A 23555-nucleotide genomic window follows, 5' to 3' on the forward strand; every position below is an offset into this window, starting at 1 on the left:
GGTATGGAATGGATGTTTTAATTTAAGCTGTGGCAACAATGCTCAGAGATGGCACTGCCCATGACTATGGATTTGATATATGGTACGACTATTTTATATTGACGAGACATTATGAATAGTATGGATATAAACTATATAGGTGGTTGATGTAATGAATGATGTGGTCTTATTTTTTGTTTGTACACAGAGACATTATTCAACTTCTAATGTCCATTCCTGAGAAGTCAATCCAAATTCAAATATAGGTATATTTTTCTTAATAATACATTTTAATTTGATCTGAAGTCAGGCCTTGTAGTTTTCCTGCTACTCTTTCTGCTCACAGCAACCATACCCAACCCGTCCTGTACTGTATACTTTTTGCTACTCGTTCTACTGAAGGTTCTATAACTAACATGTACTTTATACGTCAATCACCTGAGAATGGCTGGGTCTCCCATAAGCAATTTAGCACACAATCCTAGCACTAAGGTGCTTCATTACAAAGCAGCACTGTAGTCCAGTCTAGTCTTAAGACAGTATTTAATTTTTTATATTGATCTTGTCTCAAGATCCCAGACCTGAATTGTATTGATCCTGGTATTGTCTCGGATATTCTAGTGTTAAGTCTTTCAAATCTCCCTCGGACCAATCAATTCTCAAAGAATTAAAAATAATTTAAAAAACACAGCAAAAAAAACGATTCAACTTCCTTTAAAAAACAATCATTTTCATCTTGGCCAGCTCAGACTCAGTTCCTGTTTTGTTTTGTCTCATATTCCACAGAGGTAGTTTTGACTACAGACCCCAGTGCTAAGATGCTTCTGGGAAAAACAACCCTTATTAATACCGTACACAAATCTTAGTAACGTGACTCGACCGTGCCTCAGAGTAGCATTGTGTGCTGTATGACCCTCCTGCTCAAACCGTTGTTGAATAATCGCATTCCCTAAGCGCTTCTTTCTCTTCATCGGCCACTATCACACAAAGGGTCACAGTACCACTGCCTCTCCTTTAGGACGACCCCCACCTCCTCAGCTACTGCTACGCCAATAGGGGGGAGACTCCAGCAACAGTCCGACCTGTACCTCCAGGACACACAACAGTATTCCACAGATAGAGTACGTTTTTCATAGCCCCATAGCCTCCTATGTCTCCTGGCAATTCTTCATAACCTTTACGTATTAACACTCTTGAACCTTAATGCACACGTCAGAGGACTCACTGACAGCCAAATGTAACATTTAGTTCGGCAGACATTTAGTTGTTCAAGGACACAAACGAGTTTCACAGACAAAGAATAAAGCTCACTCCTGCTTGCTGCCGCCCACTTGACTCCAAAATGACATCAGATAATCTGAAACAGTTGAAATCTGTGTTCTGTGTAAAAGATTGTGCTCTAACTTCTGTAGGAAAAACCTCAGGGTGACACCAAGTCAACTCGTGTTGACCGTAGTCTTTAAAAAATAGCTCCATTTTCTCAACCCCCAACACCCGATAAACATCGATACATTTGTTTTTTGTAATCTTTTGTAATCTCTTAATTTTAAAATAAGCTCAACGTAGATCCTCTGACTGAAAAATTCCTGAAATACTTGCATTACATAAAAATGTACAAAACATTAAAAACAACTTTTTAAGATTTGTAGTAGTCAGCGATATTCTTTTTTGTAAATATACATTATGTACCTATGGGCTTTGGGTACTGTTACGGCCAGTGACACAAATGTTACCTTCAAATAAATCATCTCTCTATTTCTGTCCACTCCGTCATGACTGACAGGCTCTGAGGCCAATCAGGGAATCGGCTACCAAGAGGTGAGCCAATCAGGGTGATTTTAAGTATTTGCCAAAGAGTCAATATCCGCATCAGGAGTGAACCAACAAACTTCATGCTGTAAAATGTAAGCAACTCTCCTTTTCCTCATTTCTCTTTGTGTGTTGATCCCCCGTTCTCTCCCTCCGTCTTAGGTCTCTCCCTCAGTCTTAGGTCTCTCCCTCCGTCTTAGGTCTCTCCCTCCGTCTTAGGTCTCTCCCTCCGTCTTAGGTCTCTCCCTACATCTTAGGTCTCTCTCTCCATTTTAGGTCTCCTCCTCTTGTCTTTCAATAGAATTCCTCCAACAGTGCCACCCATCAACCATTCCACCGGTCCGTCCTTCCACCTCTCTCTCTCCATCATTCCACTTCTTTGCTCCCTCTCTCTCCCACCTCAGTCTGACCAGAAGTTCTCCATAACCCCGCTGACCCTACAGGCCACCCAGCGGCGCAGCGGGCAGTAGTACTCGTAGTGGAACTGCTCAAACTCCGGCGTCTGGCGAATCTCGTGCAGGAACGACACGTCGAGGTCCGACTCCAGGAGCAACAACAGCGTCGGCACGGCGACAAACAGAACCCCCATCACCACGGCGATCAAGCGGGCCGCGCTCAAGACGCACGCGTTGACCCTCTCGTTGGACGAGAGGAGACGGAGGCTGCTACTGAGGACGCCGCCCACTCGACTTCTTGCGGCCAGCCGGACACGCTCATAAGCCCGGTCGCGCTCCCTCCCCGCCTCCAGCTGGGCTTGGATGTCGGGGTCTGCGTGGAGCTCCCTCAGCAGCCTGGCAGGGCTCTGGCCTGGGGAGAAGAGCAGGTCCACGCCTCCCTGGCTGTCATCCACTGGCGTGGGCAGCATGCTGGCACAGGGGCTGGAAGGAGAGATTTTTTCATTTCATCATCATCATCATCATCATCATCATCATCATTTATTTATTCGTACATGGAATTACCACAGTCCAACAGTACATATTCATATAATTCACCAAAAATACCATGGCCGAAAGGAACAGGAAGAAGAAAAAATCGTATATATACCTGCCCCTACACACACACAACACACCGATAGACATAATGTGTAAAACCAAACAGAATATACCCATTTTGCAAAAAAAAATTAACATCAACACAACCAAATTAAATCAACGTAAATAAACCCATTTTGTCTATCTATCAGTCAAACTACATATTTAGGTTCATTCATTTACACACACACACACACACCCATACACACACACACTTATATAATGTATTATACTTCTATATACTATCTAATTTCAATTTTATTATAATATAACTAAATCATACTATTTATTCTACACCATATTGGTACAGTATTATACAATATTTTAATATATTATTATTCTATGTTACGCTTATGTTTTCAACTCCACAGTTAAAGGATCATAGCCTATACTGTACCAGTCTAATTCTGACTTGTCGCCATCACCAGAGAGTGTCCCTGTGTTTAACACATTTTGTGTGCATAGATGTATAAAGTGTATGTTTTGGTAGATCTCAGCCTACCTGTCACACTGCCATTGATGTTGAAAAGGGTTGAAAATATGCTCCATGAAACTTGAAAGTCTCTTGGCATAGGTCAAACACAAAACCTTTACGTTGGCTAAAGTTTGACGTGCGGACCTCCAAGTACAGTGTTAGCTAAAGTAAAATGACCCAGTGGTTTTCAGAAGGCTGAGTTACTTATGTCCAGTGACTTTCAACAAAACTGGGAAAGTCTCATGGAGTATTTCCCAGCCCTTATCAACATCGATGGCAATGTGAATGGCATTTGGAGAGGTGAGCTGATGCCAGCTGAAACACATACCGTATACACCTACGAACACAAAGTTGGTTGATGACGGGGGAAATCTCTGCTAATGGGCGAGAAGTCAAAATTAGACTGGTATGGTCCTTTAAGACAGATATGGCGAACTAAACAAGAGATTTTGATATGTGAGAATCAACATGTGTTGAAACCATGGTCAAGCAGAAGTACAGTAGGAGAGGAAGATTAAAATATGCCAACTCTAAAGCAGTGATGATACACAGAGCAATGTTTTGGGCACCGATGATGCGCAACAGAGGCATTTGTCCTCCATGTTGGAAGAGACAATGGTTGCTACAGTAAAACAGCAAAACAATGGTTGTTATTTGTTGATATTTCAGAAATATATCAACTAAATAATTTGGTGTCTTATTATTACTGGATCTTGTAAACCACGGTAGAACAGCACATACTGTACTTCTAAAGATATTTAGCAGTGGGCCTATTTTACCATGCTGAAATGTCTGGAAGTAGTATTCTAAGTTTGTAGAATCGGTACTTTGTATGGTATTGCAGCAGTACTCAGTAGTACACTACTCTGTATGATATATACATAATACAAAACAAAAGCGACCATTGAAGAAAGAGACAACAGCAGACCTGTAAACCATCTCGGAAATGGTCAGCGCTCCACTCGTCTCCTCCTCTTCCTCCTCTTCGTCCTCTGCTTTTGGCGTTTGCGGTCGATGGTTCGAATTGTCCACGGCATCCCGGGGAGGGGATTTGTCCTTCCTAGAGGTGGCGTTTCCTCCTTCGACCCCTTGTAGCTCTGCCTCGATGGGTGTGGTCAAGGGCTTGAGAGGAGACTGGGGAATGGAGTCCTTCAGAGCGACCACACCTAGAGAGAGGAGAGCAGGAAGGTCACCACAACGCCACTCAGACTCCCACATCTGGGTTCCACATCACGGTCCTCAGTGATAAGCAGTGGTGTGGTCTAGCTTTTCTAGTAATAATAATAATAATAATAATAATAATAATAATAATAATAATAATAATAATAATAATAATAATAATAATAATAATAATAATAATAATAATAATAATAATAAACATATAATAATACATAACATAACTGAGAGCATTCAGTAATGGGTATATGAAAGCCAGTTGAAGTCAGTACACTCAATGTACCCAGTGTACCCCTAGACTACACTACCTTGGAACACTTTAGATGAATATGCTTCTAACTTCTTCTTCAAAACATAATGATGTTAATGTCGGTGCCCACTTAGGCCGTCTGGGTTTATCTATGTAGTTGAGAGGCATGGCCACACGGGGGCGCTCCTGTGCTTTACAAGGTCAATGTATCCACCTTACAACTGTAAGGCCTCTTCCCCTGGTTTTATTAGGCATGTATGACAACAGAACTAAAGGCAAATGCAAAGTCAACTTGTAATTATTTCCCCTGGATTAATAATTTCCTATCTATAATCTCCAGGCCATATTCCAACTACAGTACCAGTCAATGGAGATTTGATTAGGTGGAATATTGTGGCACGCAGTAGGCTAAAAAATTACCTGGATCCTGGAAGTACCTTCCATAAATCCAATTAAAGTAAACAACCAGACGCATATTGGTACTGCCAATTTCAATTTTGTATATTTATGATCAGTGAGTGCATGTTTTGTGATGAAATTAAATTATATTATTATCATAATATCATAATTACTGACCTGATGGGACACAATGCTGTGTGTGTGTGTGTGTGTGTGTGTGTGTGTGTGTGTGTGTGTGTGTGTGTGTGTGTGTGTGTGTGTGTGTGTGTGTGTGTGTGCGCGCGTGCGTGCGTGTGTGTGTTGGCTCAGAAGTCTATTCTAAGTACTTCAGACATTACTGACTCCTGAGCATGCAAGATACAAATTATTATTTACACTGTGTGTGTGTGTGTGTGTGTGTGTGTGTTTGTGTGTGTGTGTGTGTGTGTGTGTGTGTGTGTGTGTGTGTGTGTGTGTGTATGTCTTCGTGTGTGTGTATGTGTATGGTAAGAATGCTTTCATTTACCATAATGTGTGTGTGCATCCTTATGTGTGTGTTAAAAATAGGCCCAGCTGTCTTCCTGCTCTGGATTAAGAAGCACTGGAGGCTCAATGCTCTGTGACGTATGACTCAACCAGGCAACACATCTCTGTCTGTCTGTCTGTCTGTCTGTCTGTCTGTCTGTCTGTCTGTCTGTCTGTCTGTCTGTCTGTCTGTCTGTCTGTCTGTCTGTCACACACACACACGCGCGCGCGCGCGCACACACACACACACACACACACACACACACACACACACACACACACACACACACACACACACACACACACACACACACACACACACACACACACACACACACACACTAGTGAACAAATGGATATGTGACCTAAATGCTTATACAAACAAGGAGACATGCACACACACCTCTCTCTCTCTGTCATATCATCTCTTAGTCTCTCACTCTTTTACTTAGACTGTTTACTGTTTTCCCACAGATAGGTGGGACGTTTTGGGGCCGTGAGCAGGAAATGTGAAAGCGCTGTGATTGATTGATTGGAAATTGTATTAACAGATTGCAGAATGGGTACAATACAGTACGGCTCAATACACACAATTGTTAAGGGGATGCAGACCAGAGAAAGACTTTACAGACTTTACTTTACAAAGACTTGTTTACATCAGGGTCCCCCATTTTCAATTCATAATGAATTGTAAGTAAGGGTGCAATTAGCACCGTGCAATCCATTCTTTGTGGATCCCGCCCCAAGTCTTGGTGTCTTTATTATTTGTATTGCACTGCACTATTTTACTCTGTCTATTGCTTTTATTACAGGTTCGAAACTATCGGGTATTAAACTGTGTGGGTATCAAGAAAGAAAGACTATCAGGCTTTAAAACTGTGTAAGACCCAGGCCTAGAACCGCGCCCTGGGAGAGGGAACTACGCCCTGAGAGGGAGGTTTGCCCTGGGTAGGAGGTTCGAAGGGTCAAAGTGGGTATCAAACAAGAGGGAAGACTGTCAGGTTTTAAACTGTGGATACCAAACAGAAGGTAAAGACGACTTTGAACTGTTAAACAGTAATCCAGAACTATTTTATTGCACTGTAAAAAAAAACTGTGATTTTATAGTATGTCTGCACTTTATGTGCTCATTTCATCATTCATGTCTTTTCTATTCTACTAAAACTCAATCAAACCATAAACAAGGTGGCATGTTGGGATGTGAAAAACTGATTTTATATGTCTGCTCATTTTACCCTTGATATTATTTTACTTATTTTTACTTTTATCTCTACGCCCCACTATCCACTAGATGCCTACTATGACCTTTATCATGTTTTGTAACAGATTACAGAAATTCAAGAAGCCTCTTGGAACGTGAGGTTCTGATATGATTTGATTAATATATCTGCATTATTTTATCCCACTTTATGCTTTGCTCTTGCTGCTTGTTTTACACTGATTTTATGTCTTATTTCTTACTGATGTAAAGCACTTTGAAGTTGAACTGCAATCCCCTGTATGAAAGGTGCTATACAAATAAAGTTATTACTTACTCTCCTTCCCTTTATGACAATTTAATGGTAACTGACCCTGTACGTGTATGAGCTGTGTACTGCTCCTATCTAAAGCTGCATATACATACACATACATGCATACATACACACACACATATTCGTAAAACATATTGTATTGCTGATGTAAAAAAAAGCAATCATTGGAGTACATGCAGTAATACACGCATACAATGACTGTAAGTAAGTAAGTAAGTAAACCTTTACTTATTTATTCTACTGAAGACCATTTCAATGTGTCATTTCCTTTGCCATCCTAGTACATTCATTTGTATGACCTACATCAGTAGTTCTCTTGATACACAGTAGGCTGTGGACCCGTTTTATAACAGTGTGTCTCAGGGACCCCCCGTCTCAGAAGATCTTTGTTGTTAGATATGATTAAGCCCACAATTCCATTTCATAGCTGTCTATACCGTAGTTGAGGAGATAACCGGAGACAAGTAAACAAAGATAGACAGAATAGCCGCTCCCCTCAAGGACCCCTGGGAGTCCTCGGACCCCAGGTTGAGAACCTAGGTAGACAAGAAAAAGAAATCGGGCTCCAACAACAGCAGCAGAGGTGCAACCACAAGTATCAACGCTTATTGAATTAGGATATTAAAAACATGATGTTTTGGTCAAGGAGGCCTTCATCAGACCGCTTCACTGATTGTGAGCAGCTATGAACCGCCTATAGTAGCAGACTCCTTCTCTTCATTTGCTTACTGGTGGTGACATCACATGATATTTCTACTGCCAAACAATGTCAAGGCCACGCTGACTGACTGCCTGGCTGTCCGGCTGATCAGTAACCATGCCAACGGATTCACAAATGAGCTGAGACAGAAAGAGAAAGGGTGAAAGTAATGAAAAAGAGAAGGAGATAGAGTGAGAGAGATGAGAGATAGATTGAGAATGTACACACACGTGTAAGTGTGTGTGTGTGTGTGTGTGAGAGAGAGAGAGAGAGAGAGAGAGAGCGAGAGAGAGAGAGAGAGAGAGAGAGAGAGAGAGAGAGAGAGAGAGAGAGAGAGAGAGAGAGAGAGAGAGAGAGAGAGAGAGAGAGAGAGAGAGAGAGAGAGAGAATGAAAAAGAGTGAGCGATCAAAAGAGCACCTGCTTGAGGAACAAGTGGTGACGGCTACCATGGCAACAGCCAAAGTCAACAAGACTAGTGGGTGAGTGGCCTTGTCTGAAAAGAGCGAGTGGGGAGGAGCGAGGGGGGAGGAGCAAGCGAGGAGGAGGAGCGGGGAGGAGTGAGCGGGGAGGAGTGAGCGAGTGAGGAGGAGTGAGCGAGGAGGGTGGGCAGAATAATTATAGTAGAGAACGAGGTTGAAGAAGGATCAGGTATGAGAAGGGGGAAACAATGCAGTATAATGGCTCTACTGAACACCATATAGGGTTAAAAAAGTGACTGCAGTATAATGTATCTTCTCAACACCATTAAGGGTTAAAAGATTACTACAGTATATTGTATCTTCTAAACACCATTAAGGGTTCAAACTAAATATTACTACAGTATAATGTATCTTCTGAACACAATTATGATTAAAAAGAAGATACTACTGTGATGCCCTTAAAAGCTATTCTGCCAGTGACAGTGTTCTGCCAGTGACAGTGTCCTATTCTGCCAGTGACAGTGTCCGGGCAAAACAGTAGTCGATGAGAGAGAGTAAGAAGTAGGTAGGTAGATACTGTAGGTGCAAATTGTACTTTTTTTCCGTCCGTCCGTCCGTCCGTCCGTCCGTCCGTCCGTCTGTCTGTCTGTCTGTCTGTCTGTCTGTCTGTCTGTCTGTCTGTCTGTCTGTCTGTCTGTCTGTCTGTCTGTCTGTCTGTCTGTCTGTCTGTCTGTCTGTCTGTCTGTCTGTCTGTCTGTCTGTCTGTCTGTCTGTCTGTCATGTCTGTCTGTCTGTCTGTCTGTCTGTCTGTCTGTCTGTCTGTCTGTCTGTCTGTCTGTCTGTCTGTCTGTCTGTCTGTCTGTCTGTCTATCTATCTATCTATCTATCTATCTATCTATCTATCTATCTATCTATCTATCTATCTATCTATCATGAAACCATGAAATACTTGGTAGGGTGTTAGTGGACGCTAAGTCAAAATTCTAAATTCCATGAAACATATGATGGCTTTATGAAAAGACTTTCAACAGGGTTATTTTAACTTAAGCATCGGGCACATTTAGCATAAAGAGCCTGTCGATTGCATACCCAAGTCACTTGAAAGTTATTATTGAACCACTTATAGCACATGCATGAGTCTGGTCTCTTTTGAAAGGATACATTCTGACTTTCCTTCCACAACAGGAAGAATCACTCTGAGTGCTAATGTAATAGAGTTACAGAGGTTTGAACTGAAATAAAAGTTTTGTTTACTCACATCTTTGTTTACTTGCAAACAAATGCCTGTTTTTGAGTTCCAGCTGAGAGGTAGGAGCTGGGAAACACAACGGTGTCTATCTATCTAAGGAGATCAGTCAGGTAGAGGGGGGGGGGGGGGCAGGCTATGGAGAGCTTTGAAGGTGAGGAGTAGTGTTTTGAAGTTGATGCAGTCTTTGATCGGGAGCCAGTGGAGAGAGTGGAGGACAGGAGTTATGTGTTCATGGGACCGGGTGTTAGTGAGGAGGCGGGCGGCTGAGTTCTGGACCAGCTGCAGTTTATGGAGGGAGCGGGAGGTGATGCCAGTGAGGAGGGAGTTGCAATAGTCAAGGCGGGAGGAGATGAAGGCGTGTATGAGGGATTCAGCAGAAGGTGGGGAGAGGCAGTGACAAATTTTGGCAATGTTGCAGAGGTGAAAGTATGATGTTTTAACAATGGAGCGGACATTAGGCTTGGGCGGTATAATTTTTTTCATACCGTCATACCCTGCTGACATAATACCCCGGTATGGGTATTATGACGGTATGACTTTCATTTTCATCGGGGGGGGGGGGGGGGAAACAATATACTCGGTTATCACCATACATAACGCTTATATTGAAACACGTTGACATTAGGGCTGTTCTTTCAACCTAAAAGTGCTCTTTCTTCAACCTCGAACCTAAATTCCTTAGCAACCCGTGTTAACAAGTAAACAAATCACAGAACGATAGCCAGTTAGCCAGCACCAGCCTAGTACTAACGTTAGCTCCCAGAACGATAGCCAGTTAGCCAGCACCAGCCAGGTACTAACGTTAGCTCCCAGAACGATAGCCAGTTAGCCAGCACCAGCCTAGTACTAACGTTAGCTCCCAGAACGATAGCACGTTAGCCAGCACCAGCCAGGTACCAACGTTAGCTCACAGAACGATAGCCAGTTAGCCACCACCAGCCTAGTACTAACGTTAGCTCCCAGAATGATAGCCAGTTAGCCAGCACCAGCCAAGTACCAACGTTAGCTCACAGAACGATAGCCAGTTAGCCAGCACCAGCCAGGTACTAACGCCAGCTCCCAGAACGATAGCCACGTAACCCTCTGCTGGCACGTGCTGTGCACTACAATCAACTCTGTGTCAGTGTAATAGCAGTCTGTGACGTCACGGTATTGAGAATCATACCGGCGGGATTTCGAAATATCCTGGTATACCGTAATACCGTCATACCGCCCAAGCCTAGCGGACATGGGGGTCAAATGAGAGGGTGGGGTCGAGAATGACACAGAGGTTGCGGACTAGGGGGGAAGGGGCGATGGTGGAGTCATTGATGGTAAGTGTGATGGGTCCGGATCTACTGAGGGTGGTTTTAGTGCCAATAATGAAGAGTTCTGTCTTGTCGCTGTTTAGTTTGAGAAGGTTATGGGTCATCCAGGTTTGGAGTTCGGAGATGCAGGACTCAATGTGACTGTGGGGAGATTGTGTACTGATGTATATTTGAGTGTCATCAGCGTAACAGTGGAAGTTGAGGTGGTATTTACGAATGATGTGACCAAGGGGGAGAATGTAGCAGATGAAGAACAGGGGGCCGAGGACTGAGCCTTGGGGGACCCCCTGTGTGACTGGGGAGGGGGAGGAGGTGTGGCCGGAGAGGGAGATGAATTGATGTCTGTCAGTGAGATAGGAGGAAAACCAGTCAAGTGCTGTGCCCTCAACACCCAGTTGGTGCAGCCTTTGGAGGAGGATGGAGTGACACACTGTGTCAAAGGCTGCACTAAGATCGAGTAGGATCAGGATGTTGAGGGCACCAGAATCAGCGGAGATGAGGAGGTCGTTGATGACTTTAACCAGTGCAGTTTCGGTGCTGTGAGCAGGACGGAAGCCAAACTGAAGCGGTTCATAGAGGGTGTTGGACTGGAGATGGGAGTGGAGTTGGGAGGCAGCAATGTGCTCAAGTGTTTTAGAAAATAATTGGAGATTGGAGATGGGGCGGTAGTTGGAGAGATTGGATGGGTCGAGGGTGGGTTTTTTGAGGACAGGGGTGACAGGGGTGATCTCGGACAACGACGAGAAGGCCTACCGGGAGGAGGTTGAGGTACTGGAATGCTGGTGCCAGGACAACAGCCTGCTCCTGAACATTGGTAAAACCAAGGAGCTGATCGTGGATTATAGGAGAGGACAGCAGGAGACGCACACACCACTGATGATTAACGGGGCTACCGTGGACAGGGTGAGCAGCTTCAAGTACCTGGGGGTCCACATCTCAGAGGACCTGACATGGTCAACACACATAGACACTAGAGATGTTCCGATACCATTTTTTCCTTTCCGATCCGATTCCGATACCTAAGCTTTGGGTATCGGCCGATACCGATACGTATCCGATACCAGTGCATACATAAATAAAAAAAAAAAAGATATTATATAAATTCTTTATAAATATATATATATATATATTTTTTTTAACAAATACTGTTTTATATATACTGTTTTTTAGTAATAACTAGAAAGTAATGGTATTTATTCAACAACAGGTGATTGTATAGATTTGTATTAGTATCATTAATCAATGAGTATGGGGCTTCAGCACTGCAGATATACCCTACTCCAATGATCCACACGGACATTATACGTTGCTGCACTCGCTACCCACTGGCTCTGCAGATATACCCTACTCAGTCTGTCTACAAGGCTCCGTTGAAGTAGCAGAGGATCTGTTGTGATTTTTGCACAATAAATATTCAACATTCTCTTTTGAGACTCCGCCTCAGACTCTTATCATTTGGCACTAAAAGCTAAACATTGTCGCCGATATGGCTGTCCGCAACATGTCATTAATTGTGTACGCGACGTGCAATGACGACGTTACCGTTAGCTAGCATGAGCTACCGGTATATGGGAAGACCATAGAAGACTGTAACGTTACTGGTGACATTGTGATTTAACTTGGAATACTCCTTTGCCAACTTGCTGTACTTTGCTTGCAGGTCTGCAGCCATTATTGCTGGATTATATGAATAGCCCCAACTTTAGCCAAGGTAATGTTAAAGCTAGCTTTCGGTTAGCTGTTCAATGCTAATAACACCAGCCACCAAGCGAACCCATGAGCTCCCCGTCAACACCGCTCTGTCGGGACGATGACATTTAAGAAAGTATCTGCTGTTAAAATGACAAATGGCATTGACACTTTAATCGATTAAGCACACGTTTGTTTTATAATGCTTACTCAACAGACCACAGTGTTGTTGATAAATTACGTCATATGGTATCGGAGCGCAGCATTAGAGGGTACTCGCCGATACCGATACCAGCATTTTAGCCAGTATCGGCGGCTTTTCCGATACTGGTATCGGTATCGGAACAACTCTAATAGACACAGTAGTAAAGAAGGCGAAACAGCGTCTCTACCACCTGAGACAGTTAAGGAAGTTCAGAGTATCGGGAAAGATACTCCAGTCCTTCTACTCAGGAGCTGTAGAGAGCATCCTGACCGGTAACATCACTGCCTGGTATGGAAACAGCACGGCACAGGACAAGAAGGCCCTACAGAGAGTGGTGCGCTCAGCCGAGCGTACCACGAGTATTGCACTACCCCCCCTGCAGGTTCTATACAACAAGAGGTGCAAATCCAGAGCCTGCAGGATAATGAAAGACCCTCACCACCCCAATAACAGCCTGTTTCAGCTGCTGAGGTCAGGCAGACGCCTGCGAACCCCAGCTACTAGGACAGAGCGGCTTAGGCTCAGCTTCTTCCCCCAGGCCATCAGAGCCATGAACAATGAACATTGAGTGCTCAGAACATTGAACTGTCCACACACAAGCACACATGAACACACACACGACACGCACACTGTGCACGCTCACACACGAGCAGCCACTTAACACTTTAACATGAGCGGGCACACACTCATGTCGCACACACGCACACTTATGGCCAAAGGAAAGGACACTTTAAATTAGAATAACAGGAACAGTGTATTAATAATAATAATAAATAATAATTCATTTAATTTGTATAGCGCTTCTCAATAACCCGAAGTCGCTGACAGTAGTCGGGAGCAGGGGTACAAACAAAGAGGCGAAAGCAAAGAAACAAAACAAAACAACAAAGAAACAAAAACAAAGGAACATGAGACCATGGGGGGAACGGGGGAGACAGCCTGATGGCACAAAAAAAAGACTAGAGACATATCGATCAGGTTGGAGGGGAGGGGGGGGTTTAGGGGTGGGGGGGGTTGAAGGCAAGGGAGAACAGGTGGGTTTTGAGGCGAGCTTTGAAGGTGGAGAGTGTAGGGGAGTCTCTGATGGACTGGGGGAGGGAGTTCCAGAGTCGGGGTGCAGTGCGAGAGAAGGCCCGATCTCCGAAGTTTTTGAGCTTGGATGTCGGGACAGTGAGGGAGGCAGTGGAGGAGGACCGGAGGGAACGGGTTGGGCGGTAGGGGAGAAGGAGATCAGTCAGGTAGGGGGGGGCCAGGCTGTGGAGGGCTTTGAAGGTGAGGAGTAGTGTTTTAAAGTTAATGCGGTGTTTGATGGGGAGCCAGTGGAGGGAGTGGAGGACAGGAGTGATGTGTTCGCGGGACCGGGTGTTAGTGAGGAGGCGGGCGGCTGAATTTTGGACCATTTGCAGTTTATGGAGGGAGCGGGAGGTGATACCAGTGAGGAGGGAGTTGCAGTAGTCCAGGCGGGAGGAGATGAAGGCGTGAATGAGGGATTCAGCAGCGGGGGGGGAGAGGCAGTGACGGATTTTTGCGATGTTGCGGAGGTGAAAGTAGGATGTTTTGACGATGGAGCGGACGTGGGGGTCAAATGAGAGGGTGGGGTCAAGGAGGACACCAAGGTTGCGGACTAGGGGGGAGGGGGTGATGGTGGAGTCGTTGATGGTGAGTGTGATGGGTCCGGATCTGGTGAGGGTGGTTTTGGTGCCAATGATGAGGAGTTCAGTCTTGTATTGCACTACCAAAGCTAACTAGCATGTCCCATATGCTCTGTAAATAACTATGTACAGATACCGAGATGTCACTCCATGTTACCTGCTACCTGTTACTGCACAATGTTGTTTCCTTCTTTTGATTCTATTATATGTACCACTGTATTGCACATCGTTGCGGGCAAGACCACCCGCATTTCATTGTATACCTGTATGCCGTGACAATTAAAACTCTTGACTTGACTTGACTTGACAGTGGCGAGTTTATAGAGGGAGGGGCTGTGGCCTAGGGATAGTGACTGGTTGAAAAGGGCGGTGAGGTGAGGGATGAGAGCAGGGAGGCAGGCATTGGTGAGAGTAGTGGGGAGGGGGTCGAGGGAGCAGGTAGTGGCCTTGGAGGTGGTCATGAGGTCCGTGATGAAGGAGGAGTCAATCAATCTATCTATCTATCTATCTATCTATCTATCTATCTATCTATCTATCTATCTATCTATCTATCTATCTATCTATCTATCTATCTATCTATCTATCTATCTATCTATCTATCTATCTATCTCTACCTACCTACCTACCTACCTACCTACCTACCTACCTATCTATCTATCTATCTATCTATCTATCTATCTATCTATCTATCTATCTCTACCTACCTACCTACCTACCTACCTACCTACCTACCTACCTACCTACCTACCTACCTACCTACCTACCTACCTACCTACCTACCTACCTACCTACCTATCTATCTATCTATCTATCTATCTATCTATCTATCTATCTATCTATCTATCTATCTATCTATCTATCTATCTATCTATCTATCTATCTATCTATCTATCTATCTATCTATCTATCTATCTATCTATCTATCTATCTATCTATCTATCATGAAACCATGAAATACTTGGTAGGGTGTTAGTGGACGCTAAGTCAAAATTCTAAATTCCATGAAACATATGATGGCTTTATGAAAAGACTTTCAACAGGGTTATTTTAACTTAAGCATCGGGCACATTTAGCATAAAGAGCCTGTCGATTGCATACCCAAGTCACTTGAAAGTTATTATTGAACCACTTATAGCACATGCATGAGTCTGGTCTCTTTTGAAAGGATACATTCTGACTTTCCTTCCACAACAGGAAGAATCACTCTGAGTGCTAATGTAATAGAGTTACAGAGGTTTGAACTGAAATAAAAGTTTTGTTTACTCACATCTTTGTTTACTTGCAAACAAATGCCTGTTTTTGAGTTCCAGCTGAGAGGTAGGAGCTGGGAAACACAACGGTGCCACAGCCTGAAGTCTTATCTAGTACCGTTCCAAAGTTGATAACAATCCCAAGGAAAATCTGTGTTTTACACATGTTTTTGTAATAGTCTTGTAACCTGAGATTGGAAGCATGTAATAAGTAGAGTGGAGAGTGGTGTCAATCAAATGGCAGCCATTTTAGCTTTCCAACAATGTCTTGGTTTATCAGCAAAAATACAGTCCGAAGCCGGCAGACGAGGGCAAATATTGGAGGAAATTAACACATACCTGTATAGCTAAAATGTGCACTTTCATCATCATCATAGACAGTTTAACATAGATATAATAATCCTAATATTTCCCTTAATTAAAAACTGAAACAATGAATGACATTTTTGCTTTTGAAAGAGGAGAAGCCTCGCCCTTCTCTGCTACTATAGTCTGCATTGATCACTATGTGTTATGTATCAGATGGCATGAAAACTGCTTAAACAATTCCCTCAATTAAATTAACAATGCCATATATTTAGCTTGGGGATGAAACATGTCTGAAACTACTGCTGCTAGTTTGCAATGAATTGGCTTAGATTTGACAAGCTCATTCAGCACCACGGACAGCTCCCGTCAGGCCTACTGTAGAGAGAAAAACGGATTGAGATTGAGGATTTATATTGGTCTCGATGTGAGACTCTCCATACTTTCCACCACTGAGCAAATCAAATTGTAATCACCAGCAGGTATATGGTCATATTTAGTGACTCGCACTCGAAGCTGCCAGATTCTTGTATGACATTGAGACGCACACACAAGCACACACGGTAGGGTTTCCCCCACTGCCATGGTTGTGTTGACGAGCCTCCTTATCTTTGACACTTCATCATCAACACCCAAACACTGTCATAGTGTTTCTATCTGGGGGAGCCGACATGCAAGAATAGACTTGTTAATGTCATCTGCCAATTCAACTCCAGCCTGGTCGACTCCTCGAGACACAATTTGATTATTATTTTATTGCTATTGAAAAATATAACATTTTCCAAAACGGTGGATCAACGAATCTCAAGACGTATTATGTGGATCTGACATGAAACAGTGAAGCTGGACATTTCAGCCACTGAGCAGCAGACACGTCATGTTCATCCCTTGCTCTTGGCTCCAACTTCAAACCTGCTGATGAACACAGCGTGTTGATGGAGGTCAAATGTGCTCCATCTTAACCGATCCTATAATGGCTCCGTGTCGGCTCCGAAGTACAGTGACATACTATACTGTATGTAAAGTGATACATACAGTCTGTTGTCTGTTACTAATATGCTGTGCCTCTACGCATCACATTTGAGTTGTCCAGTGGTTACTGTTCTGCGTGCGTCTGTCATACTGTGGAATTATAGTTGTTGTAAGTCTGTGTTGCATTATTTGTCACCAACACACCCGTTCCCACATTTGTCAAGTGTGTCTGATTGGGATTCTAAAAGTGCCAAAGCGGGAGTCTATTACATTTTTGGAGTGATCGGCCGCCTGACGTTCCCTCTTTCTCCTCTCGGCTCAGAAACGTATAGCTGTCGCACCATTTGACTGTCAGAGACAAGGAGTAAAACACACAGCTGTAGTCATTTAAACTATAATACTGTATATGACACATTTCTCTGCAGTGGCTTATGCCAATTAATGGCGCTTTCAGAAACAACGCAGAATCGAGTTCTATTGCATGACCTGCTGTTTCACACAAGAACCAGAACTCATGATATGCTGGTACCGTCACCTGCCATCTGTATTGTTTATTAACACTTTCACTGCCACACTAGGGCTGGGCGATATGGCCTCTAAATGATATCGCGATATTTTTTGGCCATATCGCGATACACGATATATGGCTAACAGAAATCAAGCGGGAGAACGGCAACAAAGGGAACGGCAGAAAGAGGCATAGAGGAAGACGAGGAGGTATCAGGCTTAGATTAAAAAGATCTGCTTACCGTCCAGCAATTCCATCCATCTTTCTGGCGAATGCACGTTCGTTGGAGGGAAGGATGGATGACTTGAGAGCGAGGGTCCGATTCCAACGGGAGATGAGAGACGTTAACATCATGTGTTTCACGGAGACATGGCTCAAGCCAGCGACGCCGGACAACAGCGTCTCTCCATCGGACAACTTCACCGTCCTGAGAGCAGATCGCACGGCAGCCTCTGGGAAGAGCATCGGAGGTGGGGTCTGCATCCTCACGAACAATCTCTGGGTTAATCCCAAAGAAGTACATGTCCTCTCAAGTTCATGCTCCCCAGATATGGAACATCTCTCAATCCTGTGCCGTCCGTTCCACCTACCCTGTGAGTTTACCGCGGTCATCATGTCCGTCGTATATATCCCCCCACAGGCAAATACTGGCAAAGCGCTGGGGGAATTACACGACCACCTCAACAGACAACAGATCAAGCATCCGAACGCCGCGATGATAGTGGCTGGTGATTTCAACCAGGCGAATCTGAAGAAAGTGATGCCGTCCTTTTTTCAGCACATCGCCTGCTCCACGAGGGGGAGGAACACACTCGACCATTGTTACACCCCGTTCAGAGCCGGCTACAAAGCTGTAGCGGCTCCGCCATTGATGGGTGCTGCAAGCGCGAGCGATCACGACTCCATTTTTTTAATCCCTGCATACAAACAAAGATCACGTGACGCCGTCGTGTCACGTGAGACAAAAAAGTGGTCTGACGAATCAGAGGCCACGCTCCAGGATGCGCTTGCAGACACGGACTGGGACATGTTTAAAGGAAGCGCCAGTGACGTCAGCGAGTACGCTGATACCGTTGTGAGCTACATAACAACAGTAGCTGACGGTATTGTCCTCACGAAAAAGGTGCAGGTTTTCCCAAACCAGAAACCTTGGGTGGACAGTACTATTAGAGCAGCCCTGAACTCTCGCACCACGGCTTATAACCTGGGCAGAGAGTCAGGAAATATGGAAGAGTACAAGGCTTCAGTCTACACTCTGCGCAAGGCTGTTAAACTTGCTAAGAGGACATATGCTGATAAACTGGAGACACAAATGGCACAAAACGACACAAGAGGCTTGTGGCGGGGACTGAAGACAATAACTGACTACAAAGTCAGCGCCCCCTCAATGGGGAGCGGCGACGCCTCTCTCGCGGACAAACTCAACTCCTTCTACGCTCGGTTCGGTGTAGACAGTGTCGCCGCTAGCCCTCTGGCTAGTGACGTCACTGGCGCACCGGCTGTTGTGGAGGGGGGGGGGGGGGGCAACCGCGGGGGGGCGGGGGCGCTCTCTCGTTGTCGGAACACAGTGTGAGAAGAGCATTTATGCAGGTGAACACCAGGAAGGCTGCTGGCCCAGATGGTATAACAGGACGCATACTTAAGTCCTGTGCCAACCAGCTTGCCCCGGTGTTCACCGCCATATTTAATCAATCCCTGGCGGAGTCAGTGGTCCCTGCCTGCTTCAAGATGTCTACCATCATCCCTGTACCGAAGAAACCCTCCCCAACATGTCCAAATGACTACAGACCGGTGGCACTCACCTCTGTGGTCATGAAATGTTTCGAGAGGCTGGTCAAGGACCACATTTGTGCCTCCCTCCCCAGTGATATGGACCCTATGCAATTTGCATACAGGACAAACAGGTCCACTGACGACACGGTCTCCCAGGTACTGCACAGCACCCTCTCCCACCTTGACCGTCAGAAGGGGGGCTATGTGAGACTGTTGTTCATTGACTACAGCTCAGCGTTCAACACCATAGTCCCCACCAGACTGGTGGACAAGCTGATCGAGCTAGGTCTGAGCTCCGCCCTGAGCGCCTGGGTACTGGACTTTCTGAGTGAAAGCAGGCGGTCAGGGTGGGGGGTCAGTCCTCCAACACCATCACCCTGAGCATCGGGTCCCCCCAGGGCTGTGTTCTAAGCCCCCTGCTGTACTCACTCTACACACACGATTGTGTGGCCAAGTTCAGCTCCAACTCCATAGTGAAGTTCGCAAACGACACGGTGGTGGTGGGGCTGATCTCGGACAACGACGAGAAGGCCTACCGGGAGGAGGTTGAGGTACTGGAACGCTGGTGCCAGGACAACAGCCTGCTCCTGAACATTGGTAAAACCAAGGAGCTGATCGTGGATTATAGGAGAGGACAGCAGGAGACACACACACCACTGATGATTAACGGGGCTACCGTGGACAGGGTGAGCAGCTTTAAGTACCTGGGGGTCCACATCTCAGAGGATCTGACATGGTCAACACACATAGACACAGTAGTAAAGAAAGCGAAGCAGCGCCTCTACCACCTGAGACAGTTAAGGAAGTTCAGAGTATCGGGGAAGATACTCCAGTCCTTCTACTCAGGAGCTGTAGAGAGCATCTTGACCGGAAACATCACTGCCTGGTATGGAAACAGCACGGCACAGGACAAGAAGGCCCTACAGAGAGTGGTGCGCTCAGCTGAGCGTACCACGGGTATTGCGCTACCTCCCCTGCAGGTTCTATACAACAAGAGGTGCAAATCCAGAGCCTGCAGAATAATGAAAGACCCCCACCACCCCAATAACAGCCTGTTCCAGCTGCTGAGGTCAGGCAGACGCCTGCGAACCCCAGCTACTAGGACGGAGAGGCTTAGGCTCAGCTTCTTCCCCCAGGCCATCAGAGCCTTGAACAATGAACATTGAGTGCCACAGAACACTGAACTATCCACACACAAGCACACACGAGCACACACACGAAAACGCACGCTGTGCACGCTCACACACTAGCAGCCACTTTAACACTTTAACACGAGCGGGCACACACTCATGGCCACTTATGGCCAAGAGGAAAGGCCACTTTAAATTAGTATAACAACAGGAACAGTGTATTGCACTACTAAAGCTACCTAGCATGTCCTATATGCTCTGTAAATACTATGTACAGATACCGAGATGCCACACCATGTTACCTGTTACCTGTTTATTGCACAATGTTGTTTTTATTGGATTCTATTATATGTTGTACCACTGTATTGCACATCGTTGCGGGAAAGACCACCCGCATTTCATTGTATAATTGTATGCCGTGACAAATAAAACTCTTGACTTAAATAAAAATAAAAATCTTTTCATACTACTAGTTACATAAGGTGCACGCAGCCGATATGATGGAACGAAAATAGAGGAAGGGTGTTTGGTGACCATGGTATTATAGGCTACGCCTCCATAGAGGCGGGACCCGGTCAGGTGTGGGTGCATAAGTTGTTTTGTGGTGGTGTACAGTAGGTACTAGGAGATAAGGGGTATCTCAATAGGCTAGAGCGGGACGCGATAGCCATACGAAATATAACTGTCTGAACTGAACTCCATTGCCTACACTCGCTCTCATTGCCTACTGTACACTCTAGGCTCTCATTGCCTACTGTACACTCTAGGCTTTCATTGCCTACACTCTGGCTCTCATTGCCTACACTATAGGCTCTCATTGCCTACTCATTTCATTCACACTTCAAATCCGTTACCAAGTCTGCCTTCTATCACCTCAAAAACATCTCCCGTCTCTGACCATCACTCTCAGATTATGTGGCTGAGAACCTGATCCACTCATTCATCACCTCCCGGTCGGACTACTGCAACGGAGTCCTGTTCAGGGTAGCCAGCAAAGCCCTGGACAGGCTCCAGTATGTCCAGAACTCAGCTGCCAGGGTTCTCACTCACACCAAGCCCACATCACCCCCACCCTCATCCACCTCCACTGGCTCCCAGTCAAGTTCTGCATCTCCTTCAAACTCCTGCTCCTCACCTACAAGTACCTCCATGCCCTCGTCCCCGATACCTGTCCGATCTCCTCCACCAGAACACTCCATCCCGGAACCTACGATCCTCTGATCTGGGTCTCCTCTCCATCCCTCGTACCAGGTTGCGGACTTTCGGTGACAGAGCCTTCAGGGTGGTGTCCCCTACCCTCTGGAACTCCTCCCGAAACGCCCCAACCCTGGACACCTTCAAAACTGCTCTCAAAACGCACCTTTTCACTAAGGCTTTCCCCACTAGTTAGTTTAGATTAGATTTAGGTTTCATTATCTACCTTCCCCTCATCCCCCCCTTTTCTTCTTCTTCTTCTTCTTCTTCTTCTTCTTCTTCTTCTTCTTCTTCTTCTTCTTCTTCTTCTTCTTCTTCTTCTTCTTCTTCTTCTTCTTCTTCTTCTTCTTCTTCTTCTTCTTCTTCTTCTTCTTCTTCTTCTTCTTCTTCTTCTTCTTCTTCTTCTTCTTCTTCTTCTTCTTCTTCTTCTTCTTCTTCTTCTTCTTCTTCTTCTTATTACTGTCCACTCTAGGCTATCATTGCCTACTGTACACTCTAGGCTCTTATTGCCTACTGTACACCCTAGGCTCTTATTGCCTACACTCTAGGCTCTTATTGCCTACACCAGGGGTTCCCAAACTTTTCAGGCCGCGACCCAAAAATAACGGGGTCAGAGAGCCGCGACCCCCACTATTTTTTTTTTATAAATGGAAATGTATGGTTGAAACATGCACACGTTCAAACGCACGCACACTAATAAGCATTGGAGGCTTTTAACCAGGGCCGGACTGGGGAAATCATTCAGGCCAGGAAATATAGTGCAAAATATAGCCCCAGTCAGGCCACTTTTTAAGCAGGGGGTCTGGGGGTCCCCCACCAGGACATTTCTTGTTACAAAGACTTAATTTCCTGCATTTTGGTGCAGGCATTTTTTTATTTGTACCCTTTAAATGCCAGTGTTTGTGATGGCATCACAAATTATTGTTAAAAAACAGGCTTATGTATGATTAGCAACAACACTGATTTTGATGGATTTTCAGTTTTTTTGTAATGTCAGATTGAAAATAATACAATATTTTATTCAACTTCAGCCCTGATCATAACACCACATATTAATTTTATAATTCTAACCCTTTAAATGCCAGTGTGTGTGATGGCATATATTTGCAATATATCCAATGCAAAGTAGATTTTTCTGGGGGGGATTATTACAGGCTAGCATGTGTCAATGATTAGCAACAACAGTTTTTTGTAAGGGTCCCGCCTCCACCAATCACATGCGGCTCCTTTTGTGTGTGTGTGTGAGAGCAAGAGAGAGAGAGAGAGAGAGAGAGAGAGAGAGAGAGAGAGAGAGAGAGAGAGATAGTTCTCCAACTTGTGTGAGTTGCAGTGATCTCCTGGTTGTTCCCCACCTAGGTTATCTAACTATTGCGCTGCTGCAACTAGAAACACTGTCCTGGGCCCCGTTTCATGTACCTGGATAACTGAGTTAGCCGGATAACTTTAGCTGGATAACTGGGTTAGCCGGACTTTCCGGTTTCATATACGTGGATTTTCCAGATCACCATGCCAACAGATCCAAAAGTTTGAGCCTGCTCGAAAGCAGAGTTCAAGTTCAAGTTAGCCTGAACTATCGCCACGCCCCCGCAAAGAAGTGACAGCCCGTTTCCTGAAACTATTCCCACAGTCTACGATCTGCATTATACCATTCTGAATTACGTTTTTGTGCTCCATTCTTCCAGAGGGGGCTTTTGAAATGTAAAATAGACCCAAAATGCTGATATTAAATTCACTTTGTCCTAAATAATGCACGTTATATATACCGTGGCGACGGTGGCGCTCGCTCGTGCGACGTACACATGATGTGGTTATTTTAATTGTAACTGGGATTAAGATGTCTGATGAGATGCGCTGTTTGACGGATTTGAGAAATTGAATGAGCCGTTGACGTCACATGAATGAATGAGGATAAAGAAATAAAACTTCATTCAAAATAAGGGATATTCTAAACACGGGTCTCTCGTTCATTAATGTATAAACAATGAATCTATCCCATCTGGCACAGTGGCCCAGCGGTAGCGCTCAAGTCTGCCAACCTAGCGATC

The 23555-nt window shown here is 45.0% G+C and overlaps 1 protein-coding gene across 1 annotated transcript in view; it reads right to left on the minus strand.

The window, feature by feature from the left end:
• Window positions 1-2188: 2188 nt before the first annotated feature.
• frmd3 (FERM domain containing 3) overlaps window positions 2189-23555 on the minus strand; it is a gene marked incomplete at its 3' end in the record, with an annotated part of 254619 nt that continues 233252 nt past the window's right edge. The window contains exons 15-16 of the mRNA XM_084314149.1: window positions 4223-4460; window positions 2189-2666 (exon numbers count right to left, since the gene is read on the minus strand). Of these exons, the coding sequence (XP_084170275.1) occupies window positions 2189-2666; window positions 4223-4460 (716 nt within the window). The remainder of the gene's footprint in view (window positions 2667-4222; window positions 4461-23555) is intronic.

The sequence above is a fragment of the Notolepis coatsorum genome (assembly GCF_963971535.1).
Source record: "Notolepis coatsorum genome assembly, chromosome: 1".
NCBI lineage: Eukaryota > Metazoa > Chordata > Actinopteri > Aulopiformes > Paralepididae > Notolepis > Notolepis coatsorum.